At 43.5% G+C, this 18,466-nt stretch overlaps 1 protein-coding gene and 1 long non-coding RNA gene across 6 annotated transcripts in view; one reads left to right on the top strand and one right to left on the bottom strand.

Annotated features, from left to right (window-relative positions):
* AGBL4 (ATP/GTP binding protein like 4) overlaps window positions 1–16,288 on the top strand; it is a 1,510,388-nt gene extending 1,494,100 nt beyond the window's left edge. For 2 of the 4 annotated variants that reach the window (XM_030942931.1, XM_030942929.1), the window contains exons 12-14: window positions 7,973–8,069; window positions 14,219–14,245; window positions 14,866–16,288. In XM_030942931.1, coding sequence (XP_030798791.1) covers window positions 7,973–8,069; window positions 14,219–14,245; window positions 14,866–14,986 — 245 coding nt within the window. In that variant the 3' untranslated portion in view covers window positions 14,987–16,288. The remainder of the gene's footprint in view (window positions 1–7,972; window positions 8,070–14,218; window positions 14,246–14,865) is intronic. The other 2 variants (XM_030942932.1, XM_030942930.1) reach the window with 1 other exon arrangement.
* The window catches only part of LOC115900830, an 80,998-nt gene that overhangs the window by 10,551 nt on the left and 51,981 nt on the right, over window positions 1–18,466 (bottom strand). The gene's annotated exons all lie outside the window — the stretch shown is intronic.

Genomic DNA, 18,466 nt, shown 5'->3' with positions numbered 1-18,466 from the left:
AGGCCCCAGATCTGAGGCCCTGAGACAGGAGAACAGAGGATCCTTCAGTTATTGCCATTCTCCTAAAGCCCTTGGGACTCACTGAGAGCAGAGAGGAAGAGGTGGAGAGCTGAGCAGAATGGAACACACTGCACAGTCAGCAAGAATTTGTAGCATGAATAATCCCAAAGAGCTGAAAATTCGGAAAAATTACCATTTTCTGATTTTTTTTCCCATTTCTGATTCAGAACCTGGATACTTAATGTCTCATAGCTCAAACCCAACATGCTCCAAACTGGCCTCCTACTCTCTACCCTGAAGCTCTTCCTGCCTCATTCTTTCAGGGCACCCCATTGACCCAGCTGCTAAAGCCAAAGATGAAGGAGTCATCCTTCACTCCTTCCTCTCCTTTGGGCCCCACATCCAACCTGGCAGCAGGTCCTGTTGGCTCTTCCCACAAATACGTCTTCCCATCTCTACTGCCCCTGAATAGCCGGGGTCTCCCTTGTCCTCTCCTGGACCATTGCAGTCGTCCCTGGCTACTCTGCCTGCTTCCACTCTTGCCTTCTCTTTTAGTGCAGCAGTGACCTTTGGAAATAAAAATAAGACCATGTCACTTTCCTGCTTCAAACTCTTCAGTAGCTTCCCATTCACCAAGAAAGTCCAGACTCCTTAAGGTGGACCAGAGGTCTTGGTGATCTAGCCCTTGCCCATCACCCTCCACCAGCCCTCTTCCAGTTTCTGTCTCTCACACGAGGACCCTTCCCAGACACCCTTCCCTTTTCATAGGTACCGCTGCAGTCACTGTTCACTCCCAGTTCACATCTCCTCCTCAGAGAGGCCTTCCCACGCCTGCATTATCCGCAGGTACAGACTCTGTGCATTTTCTTCATAGTACTATATTAAGTGCAATATGTGTGTGTGTGGTTTTTTTGGTTTGTTTGTTTTACTACCTCGCTATTTGTCTCTGCTTCTAGACTTAACCATTGTCTTGGTTTTGTCTTCTTTTGTTTTTAACCATAGTATACCCTGAGACTTCCAAAAAGCCTGAACATAATAAACATAGTAGATGATCAGTAAATATACATTGAGTAAATGAGTGACAAATACAACCCATATATGTTCGTTGGCTTTTATTGCCTACAGAATAGAAGTTTAAGTTTCTTAACTTGACATTCAAAGCCTTTACTCACTTGTCTCTAGCCTAATATTTCAGCATCACATTCCACTTTACATGTTTTGCTACATGGGCCCTCGGACCCTTTTCTGTGTTATTTCAGGTCATGTGCCTGGCCACACTCCATTTCTCTGCTGATACTTGGCTTTCTCTTCCTCCCACTTTAACTGTCTTTGTCCTTCAAATCTTTGTTATATATGCACCTCCATGAAGCTTTTCATAATTCCTCCATTTGGAATTCAATCTCCTTCCACACATCCACAGAATTTTGTGTTTGAATTTATGATTACACTCAAGAAAGGAAACAACATATGCACACTGTTAGAAGACACTGAAGTTCATATGCTACCTTTGTTACATTCATGCCATGAGACTGAATTAGTTATGCAAACTCTCTTGTTTTCAATGTCGTCATCTGTGAAATATATGTAGAATTGTACTTTGACTTTGCAGGGCTTTGGTGAGGATTGGTGATAGTAACTACACTGTATGCATTGTGGAGTAAACTTTAAAAAAAATAGTTCCTGCTTTTCTGAAGATGACAGTGCAACAGCCTCTCAGGTAATATAGTTAACTGGAACATGTCAGTTTCCTTCTCTAGGCTATAAAGTGTATTTGTCTAATTTTCCTTTAACCTCAATTCCTGTCCTCTTCATAGCATTATATACATGGGAGGAGCCCAACAAACATTTGAATGGATGCGTGAAGGAATGAGTGAATGAATGAGAATGAACAGTAAATGTTCAAACCTTCATTACCTGTTGAAGGATCCCATTAAATAGGAGGCTGGGGATACTTACACCTGCCTTTTTTTTCAAAAGAGCTCTGTATGAAAGTCACAGAATCAGTCCAAGTTTTGGACAATCCCAGCTGAATTCTCCTGGTTTATTGCTTTAAGTGTCTTGATTCCATCTTCCCCATGTGGCTGGCTATACCCTGCCATTTTTGAGAAACAGATCAATGACCTACATAGGAACCAGAAAATGATGAGATTTTTAACTTACAGACCATCTTGAGATTTTTGTTTATAATGAATAGTTGGGAGTTTTCACCCCCAATTTTTTATCTCTTAATTCTACAATACAGTGGAAAGCATTCCAGCCAAGAGAATTATTGCCTCTCTTGCCTGGATTTTAAATCTTTGTTCAAAGACAGCTTGTTTTAATTGAAAATGTTCAATCAATCCCTCCTCTCCTCCTGCCCATGTCCTATTTCTTGACTCAAACAGGGCCATTGCAGTAAATAATCTAGAGTGAGACTTTCAGGGTCAGGGAATATGTAATAGGGTTAGAGGGGGAAGGGAAGGAGAGTTGTCCCAGACAATGCCCATCTTTAAAACACTGGCTTCTAAACAGATCCTGTCCAAAATGATCAATACCTTACAGTGGCACGTTTTGCTGGAACAGCCCTTCTCCTTTCCCTAGCAGAGTTGAAGAGGATTGATTTACAAAGCTACTTCCTACAGTTGCTTTAAGTCTGGCTCTCAGTATTGGTTGGTGAGAAAGGGATCAGGTTTCTCTCTTCCTCATTCATTCATTCATTCATCCAACCCCCATGTTATTCATCAACTAGGTGCAGTCACACTCTTCATCCCAACAACACTGGGAGCAGGAAACTGCAACTCAGGAAAATGAAATGGCTCATGCAAGGTCACACAGTGTTCTAATTCTCTAGTTCTACATTAGAAAATCTCCCCAAAACCTAGCGGCTTAAAACAATAGCTATTTTCCTATGTTCTTTGTGGGTCAGAAATTTGAGGAGGCCTCAGCTGGTTGGTTCTAGCTTACAGAGTGGTGTGTTGCCGTCAGACAATGGCTGGAGATGGAACAGTAGAGTGCTGGAGGAGCTGTAGGCTGGCTGGGAATCTCTCTCCTTTCTCTTTCTATAGTCTCAGGGTCTCAGGGCAGTCAGACTGCTCACATGGAGGCTCAGGACCCCAGCTTGAGAATTTCAGCAAGCAAGGACAAGTTACTTCACCTTTTCTGGCCTTGCCTCAGAAATCCCACTATTTCACCTCTCTCACTTCTGCCATTTTTTTGTTTACAAACAGGTACCAAGCCCATTCAAATTCAAGGGAAGGGTATACTACTCAGAGGAAGGAGTGGCAAGGTCATGTACTAGAATAACATGGGAGATTGGAGATACTGTTGCAGGCATCTTTGGAAAATACAATCTGCCATACACAGCATGTGGCAGAGCCAGGATTTGGATTAAATACATCTGCCTCAAAAACGTTTGCTGCAATCTTTTAGCTCAATCCACAGGAACCTCTGCTTTCCTCTGTGCCCTGTAGCTCTTACTGCTGGTGCACACACCCACGATTTGGTTTCCTCCAGCCAGCTGGAGACTGGCCGGGTGAAAGCTGGGTGAGACGGCCTCCAGAGTCTGCTGCTCAGAGAGGTCATGCCCAATGCCAGCTTGTGAACTTTTTAAACAAGAGGACAGAGAAGGTCAGTCACATCCAGAGGAAGAAAGCAGGTGGCAGCCCCAGAGCCCAGCAAGCCTGCAGTACATTTCACTGTCATAAACGGCTTGTCTGGTGTTTTTCCTTCTCCCATCAGGCACTGGCCTGGGATGACTCAGGCTTTGACAGAAAAGGTGTCTTCAAATCAGGAAATGGGCCAGGATAGTGGAAAGCTCGTGGTTCTGGAGTCAAACCTGCCTAGGTTTGAGTCCTGACAGTGCCATTACCAGTTATGTGGCCTTGGACAAATTCCTTAACCTCCCATAGCAAAAAAGAGATAAAATAGCCTTCATTACTGGATTGTTTTGAAAATTAAAATGCACTTTTAGGCAAAGCAGCCAGTACAGTGCCTGGCACATAGTAGGTGCTTTGTAAACGCTAGGTTTCATGTTCTAGGCCATGTCCAACCCCAGCTTGGGGACTTCTTGAAGAAGAAGAACTCATTGAGAACTCACTTGCCTATTTCTCAAACACTTGTCTATCTCCATGGTCCTGGATGGAGTAATGGCCCAGAAGACCTGGCCCAGCCCCAGACAGCACTGAAGGAAGGCCTGTGGCAACTGCCCAACAGTCCTGCAAATGCAAGCAACTGCATATTTTCTTCCCACTCCACTTTGTCCTTTTCACTGTGACCTACCAAGACCCCTCCCACCAAACACTCCTCTCACACAAGCCCTGACACACTGGAGGCTTCCAAATATGCTTGTTGGATGGATGGATGGATAGATGGATGCATGGTAAATCATTTCTGCACTGTTGCTCACTCTGTGTTTTCTCCCCGAAATACCCCTTCGGTTGTCCTGCCTTTATAGACCAGCCAAGAATGGTCCTTCTCCACTGATCCCCTAGGACCAACCTCAGGTTCCTCCTCCTCTACGTATTACCCTGCATGCCCCCCTCACCTGAGTCAGGGATGTGAGTCTTGTTTCTCAGTAGGTGGAGGGTACCCTACCATGTGTTAGGCAAGAGAGACACAGAAGTGAATATGGAATGGTGCAGGTGCTGGAGAGGTAGTTTGGGAAGGAAGATAAACACATGCAGCCAGAGTACTCATTTTCAGTCCCAGCTCTTCATTAGGTGTCCAACATTTTGGGAAATCACTTATCTTCTCTGAAAAGTGGGAATAATATACCTAATTCATTGGGTTATTGTGAGAATTGAATGAGTCAATATACATAAGGCACTTAAAAGATTGCGCAGCACCAAAGACTTCGTGACTGAAACACCAAAAGCAATGGCAACAAAAGCCAAAATTGACAAATGGAATCTAATTAAACTAAAGAGCTTCTGCAGAGCAAAAGAAACTACCATCAGAGTGAACAGACAACCTATAGAATGGAAGAACATTTTTGCAATCTCTCCATCTGACAAAGGGCGAATATCCAGAATCTACAAGGAACTTAAACAAATTTACAAGAAAAAAAACAAACAACCCCATCAAAACGTGAGCAAAGGATATGAACAGACACTTGTCAAAAGAAGAAATTTACGCGGCCAACAAACATATGAAAAAAAGCTCATCATCACTGGTCATTAGAGAAACACAAATCGAAACCACAATGAGATGCCATCTCACGCCAGTTAGAATGGCAGTAATTAAAAAGTCAGGAAACAACATGGTGGAGAGGATGTGAAGAAATAGGAGCACTTTTACACTGTTGGTGGGAGTGTAAATTACAACCATTGTGGAAGACAGTGGGGCAATTCCTCAAGGATCTAGAACTAGAAATACCATTTGATCCAGCAATTGTTATTACTGGGTATATACCCAAAGGACTATAAATCATTCTACTATAAAGACACACACACGTATGTTTATTGTAGCACTATTCACAATAGAAAAGACTTGGAACCAACCCAAATGCCCATCAATGATAGACTGGATAAAGCAAATGTGGCACATATACACCATGGAATACTATGCAGACATAAAAAAGAATGAGTTAATGTCCTTTGCAGGGACATGGATGAAACTGGAACCATCATTCTCAGCAAACTAACACAGAGACAGAAAAGCAAACACCACATGTTCTCACTCACAAGTGGGAGCTGAACAATGAGAACACATGGACACAGGGAGGAGAACAACACACACGGGGGCCAGACAGGGGGTTGGGGGCTGGGGAAGGGTAGCATTAGGAGAAATACCTAATGCAGATGATGGGTTGATGGGCGCAGCAAACCACCGTGGCACGTGTATACCTATGTAACAAACTTGCACGTTCTGCATGTGTATCCCAGAACTTAAAGTATATTTTTTAAAAAGATTGCCTAGCACATATTAAACATTATATGAGTATTAGCTATTATTTATTTGTTTGTTTGTTTTTATTGTTTTTGGAGATGGAGTTTCACTTTTGTTGCCCAGGCTGGAGTGCAATGGTGCGATCTTGGCTCACTGCAACCTCCGCCTCTTAGGTCAAGCGAGTCTCCTGCCTCAGCCTCCCCGGTAGCTGGGATTACAGGCATGTGCCACCACACCCAGCTAATTTTGTATTTAGTAGAGATGGGATTTCGCCATGTTGGTCAGGTTACCTCAGGTGATCCACCCACTTCAGCCTCCCAAAGTGCGGAGATTACAGGCATGAGCCACCGCACCCAGCCAGCTATGATTTGTTAATTCAACAAATATGTATTTCATACTTATTGTCAGATGAGTACATGGGTATTTAGGTGATGAATAAGACAGATATGAACTCTGCCTCATAGAGCTTGCCCACTAAAAGGGGCTATTGAAAAGAAGAGACAGGTAAAATACAGTATGATTAGTGCTCTGGTTGGTGCAGGCTAGGAAGAAGAGGTTGTGGGAAAACCTAGGAGAGACTCCTGTCCCAGCAAGGGTAGCCAAGGAAGACTTATCCAGTAGAGTGACAACTGAATTGAGTTATTGAAGCTGAGAAGGAGTGGGCCCTGGAAGGCATGTGAAGGGAGGAAGAGTGGTCTGGAAAGATGGCATGTATGGGGCACAGGCCTGGAGGCAGAAGAAGCTCAGTGTTTCTGGAATGTGAAGGGCAAGGGGAGTAGGTGGGAGGTAGCAAGTATAATGTTGAGAAAATAATCAGGGACCTGACTATGAACAGTACTGTAAATCATGCTCAGAGATTTGGACTCTGAAGGCAACTGAGAACCACTGAAGGGTTTTACTCAGCTGAGTGACATACTCAGAGCTGCACTGCAGAATCCTCCTGGCTGCACTGTAGAAAATGGACCAGAGGGGGGCAATTCTGTGGCAGGGAAACTAGTTAGGACAGGATGACAGCAATCTAGGAGAAAGACGATGCTGGCCTATTCTAGGGAGGTGGAAAGAAGTGAAAACATTCAAGAGATGGGAGGTGTCTTGGAGAAGGGTTAGTGACAGCTTGGATGTTCAGAGCTAAGAGATGAGGGAGAAGGAATGGCTAAGGATTAAGCTGAGTAAACACATAATTCCCATGCTGTGAGATAAGTGATAAGTGCTTTGAAAGAAGCCAGCTCAGGAGTCATGAAAATGTGGGACAAGGGCACCAATCACAGTTCTGGGAAGAGAGAAGAATATCCTGGAGGGCTCTAATAAAGAGATCACCTCATTAGAGAAGTAAGGGGTATGAATTAGCTGAGGAGAAGGCAGGAGCGGGTAGGGAGGAACTTCAGCGGAGGAAATAACATGTATGAAGCCCAGAGATATGAGCTATAATGCACAGAGAAGATATTCTGTTGTTGAATAATGATTGTTGTACTCATTCATATTAAGGTGTTAATGGTCAATATGAAATTGACCCTTCCCCAAGAAGTTTGTGCTTTTACAATCACAAATCGTTACCAGAAAGATTCATTGTTGGAGGAATTTCAAGGTGCAGTGGGAACACGATTTAGGGTCACAGGGTTTTACCATTGTACCTGAGGTTACTATAGTGGATGACTGAGCCCTAAGTGTCAAGCAGGCACTGGTCTATATACAACAAATGTCTCTTGCCCTTGGGGTTTTTGCTTACCTGGCTCCATCCTGAGCCACCTGAGGCTAGACCAGAGCAGCCCAGTGATTTCCAAAGGGCTGTACCCTGAAAGCTATGAGCACAGGCTTTGGGGTAAGACTGCCTAGACTCATATCCTGGCTCCTTCTTTTCCCAGTTTTGTGACCTTAGACAAATTACTTCACTGCGATGCACCTCAGTTTTCTTATCTATAAAATTAGGATAATAAGAGTGATTATCATTTAAGGTTTTTCAAGGATCAAAAAAGAGAGCACATACAAAAAGCTTAGAACAATGAGTGGTGTAACTGTTTTCATTACTGTTATTATTTTTATTAGTAGTCCTCTTTTCACTCTGTCTCAATCTCTTTTCAAACTTGCTCCTTAACGCACACACCTGCAGATATGAAGCTGGGGCGGAACGTGGCACGAACCTTTTTGGACTATTATCGGCTGAATCCCATGGTTGAAAAGGTGGCAATTCCCATGCCGAGACTGCGGTAAGTGGCAGAGCAGAGAGGTTTGGGCTTGAGTTCTGCTCCACTGGCTGTATTCAGGGGCAACTTCCCTTAGCCTCTTGCTGACACTCAGCATCCCATCTGTGCAGCAGGAAAGATAATCCTGGCCCTGCCACAGAGATTTTATGGGGCATAAGAGCATATTTCCTGAGCATAAAGAAAGTATCATTAAGAGGTCAGACAGTGAGGGCAAGGTCACATTCCTGGTTCTAACTCGGGAATCCACAGGGATGGGGCTTGCTGGGGAGCTGGGTTTAGTCATTGTTCTAAATTAATTTGGGTGTTTCTATGCACTACCTCTCCTGATACCTCATCCTCTGAGGTTCCTATATGAATTTCTCTGATCCTTCAGTTTCCTCGTCTGTAAAGTGAGGACAGCAGTCCTCACATACATGATTATTATGAGATATGTGTTAAAGCACCCAGCACAGTGCTGTCAGTACATGATAGTCTCCTTCCCTCAAGATGTAAAGGTTTGGGCTGGAGAGCACACACTCTTGAGAAGTTCTACCTTGGGTCCTCTTCTGGGGCCAACTTGCAGGGCCATTGAGGAGAGAAGGTCAGGAGGTGAGCCTCCATCCTGTCTGAGGACTTGGCCAGAGCCTGAAGCACTGGGCACTTCCATGACTACTGGCTGTGAACCCAGCTAGCATAAGGACAGTGACATCACATAGCATCTGGAATGTACTGGCCCTGCCTCACCTCTTAGACTCACTTCCCACTCCCTCAGTGGTCCATCCCACTTGAAGGACATGACAATGCCCAACTCCTGGCTCCTGCCAGACCATTCTTTCCACTGACCTTTACCATGACCTTGCTCATGTATGTGGATGCCTCAGGGCCTTTTCACTGATGCACCTTCCTCCCTACCCTGTTATTAATAAAAACAATATAAATCACCGTTACTTATTGTACAGAGTACTTTGTGTACATTGTATTATTTATTCCTCATAGACATTATATTCCCCATCTTACAAATAAGGAAAAGGAGACTCAGAAAGACGATGAGAAGATGTCAGATGCCCGAGGACAAAGAGTTTTTGGGAGAGCCAGGGTTTGATCCTAGGCTTTTATTATTTGAAAGCCAAATTGAAGTCTAGCTAAGGTTCACCTCAAGTAGAAGTTCGTCAGCATGGATTCAAATTCTGTCTCGGACTCATGTGAGTTATAGGATCTTAGGCAAGTTTCTTGGCCTCTTGAAGCTTTTCTCTGCTTACCTATGAATGGGGCTAATAACAATGACATCTAAATATGGTTTTGTAGAATGGATACAAGCTTAGCACAGTGCCCAGCAGCTGGTAGATGCTCAATAAATGTTTTCATGTCCTCCAGTCCCAGATTTTCAACCAGCTCATCAAGACCTAGGGCAAGTCCTTTGACTTGTTTGGTTGGGTGATGTCTCAGGGCCTATGTTCCACAATGCTATGAGTCATACATCTCTGAGCCCCATGTCATAGCGTCTTCATGACAAGATATTCTGATACCCTGTCTCAGATTGTTTCTAAATCATCTGTGGTCTTTGTGCCCCCGCTCCCATCATGCATGGCATATTAGAAACTCTTGCAGGAGAATCACGTCTATTTCTTGTGCCCCTGAAGTGCCTGTCCTGCATTGTGCATACATGCATGTATACATTCATTCATTCACTCAGGAAAAGCAACACTTTATACCAGGCTCCTGACAGGAAAGAAGTGCTGGGATGATTGGCTGATTAAAGCATGACCCCTACCTCTGAGGAGTTCACCTCTAGAGGAAGGTGCTCAGTTCATTCTTAGAAGTCATTCTTGATTGTTTAAAGTTCTTAAACATTTAAAGCTTTATGAAACTCAAAAGAATTCTTAGAATCTCATTTACAAGTTAATTTGGGGATGTCTCTTTCAGGTCCTCTGCCTAAATAAAATTATCTTCATCCTTAATCATTTTTTTCTTGCATGTTGCATTGTCATATACCAATGAAATGGTGCTGACACTCAGGGAGACCTTAGTGATCCTCTAGTCTCTCTTTATGATACAGATGAGAACATGGGGGCTTAGGGAGCAGAAGGAGCTGGTAAAAGTCATGTGGTCAGAGCCGGGACTGGAGCACAGGCCCTCACCCTGCAGTGCAGTGTGTTCAGTGTCTACCAGTGAAGAGTTCCTGGAGATGGGAGAGGATGGAACCCTGACACAGATCTAAAGGACACAGGGGAGATCTCAGGGCCCAGAGTTTAACTGTTCATGGCACTTCCTTGCCTTGAGCTTTGGAGCCCTCTTCAGAAAAGATCTAGAGAGCTCCTTCCTTATGAGTTCAGAGTTTTGAGGACTTGAGCTAAATGCACCCACCCTTAAATTAAGAAAAAAATTAATAACCTCCTTCCTATGCACACACCTCTGCCTCATCAAACTGTAAGTACCACTTAGCTCTAGATTGGTCAGTAATCCTTTAAAAATGAATTCCCAGGAGGGTACAAGACTCTGAGCTCTAATTTGGGTTTTAAATACTTCCCCTTTTTTGTATTATTTTCCACCCAAGCATCAAATAGCTTAAGTGAAAGAGCAGTTCTGGCTTCAAAGGAAAATTACATGTTTTGACTCAACATTAATCTTTGTTTTCTCCCATCTCCATGGATAATTACAATATGTCACTTTCTGCTCACATGCTGGCGGAAGCCTGCCAGCATCATTGGATACCGGGCCACCCTTCAGATAGGGTCCCTCAGGAGGGGCAGCAATGTGGGCACAAGAGCTCAGGCTCAGGGGCATGGCATTGATGACCAAAGCTGAGGCCCCACATTTTGTTTCGCACACAGTGGTACAGTCGTAAGCCCAAAATGCTCCAGCAAAGAGGATAAAATCATACAGGAAGAAGGAACAGGGCAGGTGTGCTTCTGTAGGTAAACAGAGCATGAGTGTGGCCTCTGAGCAAGAGGTGGACTCAGGCTCATTCACAGGCTGGGGGGGCTGGCTCCAGGGAGAGGTTATGATGGCTGTATGTGTGTGTAAGGGGGCTTATCAGCTCCTCAACATATTGGAGCCCACTATGTGCCAGTCCTCGTGCCAACTGCTGGAGGATTATAAATAGCCCCTGCCCATTGTGAGCTCAGATTTGTGGAGGATGAAGGCAAGTACAAATGTAAAGATAACAAACAATACTGAAAAGTGTATAAGTACTCAACTATGTATCAGATTATGCCTTCTCTCAAAAACCTTCCATGGCTCCCCATTACTTTTAGGGTAATGTTTCAACTCTTCTTGCTATTCAAGACCTTGGCCTACATTTTAAACTTCATTTCCTACTTTCTACCACCCCTCCACCCCCGTGAGCACCCTGTCTATCCCACCTGATTTCCATCACCTTGTGCCTTATGCTTCAGCCCAAACAAATTAGCTGTTTTCTTGCCTTCATGTCTCTGTACATCCTTTTTCCTCTTGCTGGAATGGGCTCCCTTTCTCCTTGTAGATGGTGAGCTCCTAATTATCATTCAAAACTCAGTTCAAATATCACACCTTCTGTTTCCTTGTCTGTGTTCTCCACCTGAGACAGAGCTGCTTCCTCTCTGCTGAGTTCCTAACTGTGTTTTGTACATACCTCTAGCATGGTGTGTCCTGTGGTGTATTGTCATGGCTTCTATGCATGTCTGGCTTCTCTGCTAGCTTCAGTGTCTTCAAGTCTTACTTACTTCTGTATCCTTAGTGCATGGTGCAGGGCCTAGCATAGATTAAATTCTAAATAATTCATGAGTGCTACTGAGCTGTGGTAGAACTGAGAAAGCCCCTAGAATTATCCACTTTGACCCCTTCACACTAAAGAAAAGTTAGACCCAAGCAGAAGTTCCTCTCCTACAAAATCTGGCAAGTATTTTGTAGCAGGCAGGCATGTCCCAAAAAAGCTTCAGAGAGGAAGTGGCACTTGAACTTGGCTTTAACAGACATGTGGAATTTTGACTGATGAAATAGAAAGGGGAGAAAGGCTATTCCATCTTGGGGAATAGAGTAGAGAACAGCCAGAAGCAGGACCTAACAAGACGCATTCCAAGGCAACGTGTTGTAGGAAGTCAGGGACCCTGAATGGAGGGACCAGCTGAAACCAGGGCAGAAGAACATAAATTGTGAAGATTTCATGGACATTTATTAGTTCCCCAAATCAATGCTTTTATAATTTCGTATGCCTGTCTTTACTGCAATCTCTGACCATAAATTGTGAAGATTTTATGGACATTTATCACTTCCCCAGTCAATATTCTTGTGATTTCCTATGCCTGTCTTTACTTTTATCTCTTAATCCCATCATCTTCATAAGCTGAGGATGTATGTCACCTCAGGACCCTGTGATGATTGCGTTAACCGCACAAATTGTTTAAACAATATGAAATCTGGGCACCTTGAAAAAAGAACAGGATAACAGTGATGTTCAGGGAACAAGGGAGCTAACCATTAAGTCTGACTACCTGAGAGCTGGGCAGAACAGAGCCATATTTCTCTTCTTTCAAAAGCAAATAGGAGATATATTGCTGAATTCTTTTTCTCAGCAAGGAACATCCCTGAGAAAGAGAATGCATTCCTAGGGGTAGGTCTCTAAAATGACCACTCTGAGAATGTCTGTCTTTTATGGTTGTAGATAAGGGATGAAATAAGTCCTGGTCTCCCAGTAGCACTCCCAGGCCTATTAGGATGAGGAAATTCTCGCCTAATAAATTTTGGTCAGACTGATTGTCTGCTCTCAAACCCTGTCTCCTGATAAGATGTTATCAATGACAATGTGTGCCTGAAACTTCATTAGCAATTTTAATTTTGCCCCGGTCCTGTGATCTCGCCCTGCCTCCATTTGCCTTGTGATATTTTATTACCTTGTGAAGCATGTGATCTCTGTGACCCACACCCTATTCATACACTCTCTCCCCTTTTGAAAATCACTAATAAAAACTTGTTGGTTTTGTGGCTTGGGGGGCATCACGGAACCTGCCGACGTGATGTATCCCTCGGACACCCAGCTTTAAAATTTCTCTCTTTTGTACTCTTTCCCTTTATTTCTCAGACTGGCTGACACTTAGGGAAAGCAGAAAAGGACTCACATTGAATTATTAGGGGTGGCTTCCCCCGATATCTAGGGCCTAAACAATTTGTGCAGTTAACGCAATCATCACAGGGTCCTGAGGCAACATACATCCTCAGCTTACGAAGATGATGGGATTAAGAGATTAAAGTAAAGACAGGCATAGGAAGTCACAAGAATATTGATCGGAGAAGTGATAAATGTCCATGAAATCTTCACAATTTATGGTCAGAGATTGCAGTAAAGACAGGCATAAGAAATTATAAAAGTATTAATTTGGGAAACTAATAAATGTCCATGAAATCTTCACAATTTATGTTCTTCTGCCATGGCTTCAGCTGGTCCCTCTGTTCAGGGTCCCTGACTTCCCACAACAGCAATGACAAGGCCAGAATGTTTAGAGTAAATGATATGGTGAAGATAAGACTGAAAGTTCATTTCTAGTCATCAAATATTCCTCAAGCACTTACCCCGTACCAGACCTGCACTTGGCTCAGGAATTATAGAGAAAAAGCATACACATCAAACTTATCATCTCATAAGAGAAAGAGATGAACAAAGAACCACCTAGAAAATGGCAGGCGGAGGAACGATGAGATGTACAAAGTGCTACAAAGGCCTAGGGATGGGGGAAGCTTATTTTTTGGGAATTTGTCTTCCCAAAGGAAGTGGGGCTCTTCCTCTACCTCTTTAGAGGTAGGGAAGAGAACAGCCTCTGCAGAGGCCTAAAGGTATGGGATGTTTTGCCTTCCAGTGGTTCCTTGCACTCTCTGTGTCCCCATCTTTGGTTGATGGCTTTTTGCCTTCCTAGCTCACCCTTCCTAAGTCCTTCCGCACATTCACAGTCCTCTCTACCCTCTGCACAACTTGTCCCCTTGCCACCATCCCCCCATGGCTGCCCCAACTATGACCAAACCTGGGCCTGCCTCCTCTTTTTTCCCGTAAAAATATATTTACGTCCTGTGCTCCGTTTGGGTGTTAAGAACAACATCCTTCAATGACAGATGAATAGCACCTTGTACTTTGCAAAGCTCTTCCTCAACCTCTGTTTACCAGGGCCTATGAGGCAGGAAGGACATGAATTTTTCTCCTATTTTAGAAATAAAGAAATAGAGGTCCAGAGAAGGTAAGGAACTGCTTCAAGATCACATTGCCCATAAGTTACACCCCATGCATGTGCTCCAGGGTGTTAATGGGTGTACTGATGTCTAGCTGTATCTCACCTATTCTGGCAACCTTGTTATGTTAGCAAGGCTCTTCAATGAATGTGGATTTTCAGGCAGTGAGGCTTCCTTTAAGGAAGGAGGGTATGTTAGGGCAAGGTGTCCCTTTATGTGGTGCCACCTATTCTGTCTTTACCTTATTCATGACTCATCAACAGTAAAGAAAAATGGATGCGCCAAGGTCAGAGCTTGATGGGTTCCAAATCCTCTTCTTCAATTTGAATTAAAACTTAGTTCAAGAGATTCTCATATTTATGACACTAACCACTTCCTGACACATATTATAGTTATTATTTTGTGTAGGTATTTTATGCAATTGTCTCCTCTCCTAAGCTATAAGGAACTTGAAAACAGTATCAATGCCTGCTCATCTTTGTCACCTTTAGTGTCTGTGGGAAGAAGACTAGGTTACTGTTCCTGGGAGGTTATAGTCCAATAGGGAAGATAGACATGCACACAAATGATTTCATCACAGTGTGTATATGTGCTGTCTTCTCTCTTTCTGTTATCTCCCCCTTTGCAGGAAAGAAAAATCCCCTCCTTACAAGCACCCACTCCTGCGGGGCCCAGCCAGCAACTACCCCAACGGCAAAGGGGACAAGAAGAGCTCAGTGAACCACAAAGACCCTTCAAACCCTTTTTAAAGACATGGAGTCCTGGGAGGTCTTATGGGGACAGGAACGTGCATTTTCTGCTGGGGAATGAAATTAATCACTCTTCTCTAGCTTCCAAGGATTTGTGGATTAATGCATAGGCTAGTGAAAGGGAAGGGATACAATGAGAAACTTCATCATTGATTTTCCCTTTTTCCAATGGAAAATCAATTGTAAGCCTTCAGCTCAAAAAGCTCAGGAACAAAATAGGAGACTGGAACTAGGTGAGCACAGATGCTATTTTCTACAACATAGAGATCTTCCAAGATGAGGAAAACCTACACATCCCTTTTAAGATACTTGACACATATCAGGTCAGTTCTTTCAAAGCCACTTTACATTTTTAAGTTTTATAGTTACTGCAGATGGTTACCTTTTAAATGGGCTTGATTGTTTACAGCTTTAGAAATGCAGTGTTTGTTTTTTCTGATCCAAAACAACAGCAACAACACATGCAGCAAGGGCAAATGCATCCTAGGGAACAATGGGACAGAATTTTTGAAATCACAGTGGACTTAAATATATGGTCACTGTATCTAAGCTGCATGCTTCCTGATTCCCTCAAACCCCAGCATGCAGATTTAGAAAACTGTGCTGAGAGCTATTTCCCTATTTCCTGGGTAGTTTAATTAAAATTTTAGCTCCAAAGACAAAACGCACTGGTCCTTCATTTTAAAAGGTTTATTATGGTTAAAGTCTCCAGATCCCAGGAGACAGAGATTAAGCCTGGCCCCTGAAGATGTGGGCATTGCTAATCTGCAATGAGGAAAGTGTGATTGCTAGGCAAGGAAGATGCAAAAGACACAAGGATGCACCCTGAGGCAGGGAGGAATGATAAAATAAAATGGTAGTAGCAATTCCCAAGGTGTGGCAAACTAAATATTGTGCATTTTTTGTGAAGAGTAAAGTGTCTTTGTATGATGAATGGGTCCAGGGGAGTCTGCTCCCTTCCTGTCTGTGGAAACAGCAGGCTGAGTCACCATGACAGCCTGCTAATTAAAATGACCTCCCGGAAATGAGGATTAGAAGACAGGGAGAGGCAGGGAGGCTCCAGGGAGGAAAAGCCCTTAGCACAAAGCTCCACTAAAGCAATTTTTGTTTGTTTGTTTGGGTTGGAGATTATTGAAGTTTGCTACAAAAATCAAAAGCAAAACTTGTTCTCCTTTGCATGCTGGTTTTCAGAAATAATAACAAAGAACCATATGTTGATTGGCTACAAATGTCATGTTGTATATACAGCCTCTCCCCTGGGTTCGTTTTGCCCATAGGAACACAAATAAAGTGTTTTGTGCAGCTCTTCTGTTCCTCTGAGCATTCTTGGCACCTTTCCCTTTCGGTCTTCCACTGCTCAAGAACCAACAGGCAAACCTCCAAACTGGTATAACCCTGACTTTGAGGTCAAGGACTTTGTTATCAAAATAAGGGACAACACTCAAGTCTTGATTTCCAGCAGTTCCTGTGTCAAAATCCTGGGGAGTTTAATTGACTGCAACCGGCTTTGTATGCACCAAGAGTGTGTCAGCCTTTTGGAAATGATAGCATTATTCTAGATAGCATGAAAAGAGGCAGAGTGCATAAAATGAGAGAGACAATAGTCTGGATCCATGTTTCCTAGGCCAGGTCACTTCCATAATGTTGTGATCATATATTGGCCTATATATTTAAAACTACATTGATTAATTGGATCATAGACTACACGAACAGCAGGTATAATGATGATTTAAGAGCAAAAACTTGGAGCCAGGCAACTTTGGCTCATTCTTCATTCAAACCCTACTTCTATTTCTTTAAAACTGTGTGATCTTAGACAAGTTATTTAACATCTCTAGATCTTAGTTTCCTCGCCTGAAAGATGGTCATAGTAATACCTACCTTGCTATAATAGTTATGAAAGTTTAATGAACTTAGGTGTGGAAAAAGTAGGCAAAAATCTTTATGTGCTCACTAAATGGTAGCTTTGATCATTTGGAATATGACTAGGAAAGTGAGGTGTCTGCAAATCCTTTCCCATTAGAAAGGAATGGAGCAGTTTATTGTTTAAAATAAAAAATAAGAGTGAGTGTGAATAGAAAAGAAAGATCACAGTCTCCAAAAAGTTAAAGGGACACCACTGGACAAAAGAAGCAAACTTGTTCCGTGTTGCCCAGAGGTAATAACCAAATCGGGGAGTGAGTCTCAGTAAGACAGATTTCTGCTCAGGATGAGGAAAACTTTCAGTGAATTGAATTGCCAACCACTGGATGGGTTCCTTTGGAAGACCATGAACTCCCCATCACCACAGGAGTGCAAGAATAGTCTGAACGACATCTGTCTGGGAGGAAATAGAGGGGACTCCCTTTCTAGGAGGATGCTGGGTTGGAAGTTGGATGCTCCAAAGCATCGCCTCATGTCATTTCTCTGGACTGAAATGACATGGGACAGGATGTTACATTTCTGGATGTCAGCAAATGGAGTGTACAGTATAGTACTTAATGCTAGACACAGTGATATTAACTGTCTCTGAATCATAGCATATGGACCCTGCTAAAATTTCCCATTCCGAGAGAGAGAGAGAGAGAGAAAAAAAAAGCTGCCTATAAGGCAGCCTGTAGCGGGGTGTGTTTGCAAGATGAACTATCTGCTTTTCCACATTGGCAGAGCAGAAAAAAAGGGCTGGGCAAGAGACCAGGGGTTATCAGCAGCTCTTTATGTGGTTTTGGCCTGCTCAGCTTCTCCTTAGCTTTCTTGGACAAGGTTATACCTATCACCTCAAGCTAGAGGGGAAAGGTTTTCAGCACTGAGATGGAGGACAGCACCAAGAGGTGTACAATCAGCCAGAGGCTGCTAGCCCACCTGGCTCCAGCAGGGGGCGCGCCAGCCTATCTTCTTGTCTAGCCACGTCTGTCTTAGATTAGAGCCGCAGGTGGTTGGAGCTGCCCACCAAACCAGTGTTCTGTGCATTTCCGAGGAGACAGACAACTATGCAAAAAGTAAGGGTGGGAAGAGAGGGATCATGCCAGGTCTCTACCTGGCTCTCACGCAACTTTCCATACTGATGCAGTGCTAGTTTTGCTCTGTATCAGTTCAGAGGTGCAGAGACAGGACTAAAAGTCTGTTTACCCTCAAGCTGCAGCAGACAAACTGGAGATTACCCAGTTTCTTCGTTGATAAGCCCGCAGCAGAGGAGGCTGGTGATGACGTTTGTTTTGCAGCAGCAACAGTGAGCCTTTAGCTAGAAGTTTTTTCTATTGCCTTTTAAATGGAGGCAGGCGCGGTAAGTACAGAAAGAGCTAGTATCCTTTCACTATAACTCAACTGACACACCTGAGACCTGCCTTAGAGAACCCAATTCCTTTTTCTATGTAGTAAGAACAGAGCCAACTATGGGTAGGCTGATGAACATTTGTGCAGCATCGATTCATGCATCCAAATGTTTATTGAACATACACTGTGTGTCAGGTGTTGTGCTAGATGCCTTTGTATCCATTGCCT

Source organism: Rhinopithecus roxellana, chromosome 12 (assembly GCF_007565055.1).
Source record: "Rhinopithecus roxellana isolate Shanxi Qingling chromosome 12, ASM756505v1, whole genome shotgun sequence".
Classification (NCBI taxonomy): Eukaryota; Metazoa; Chordata; class Mammalia; order Primates; family Cercopithecidae; genus Rhinopithecus; species Rhinopithecus roxellana.
The sequence above is the reverse complement of the archived record's forward strand: the minus strand, read 5'-3'. Positions and strand labels throughout refer to the sequence as shown.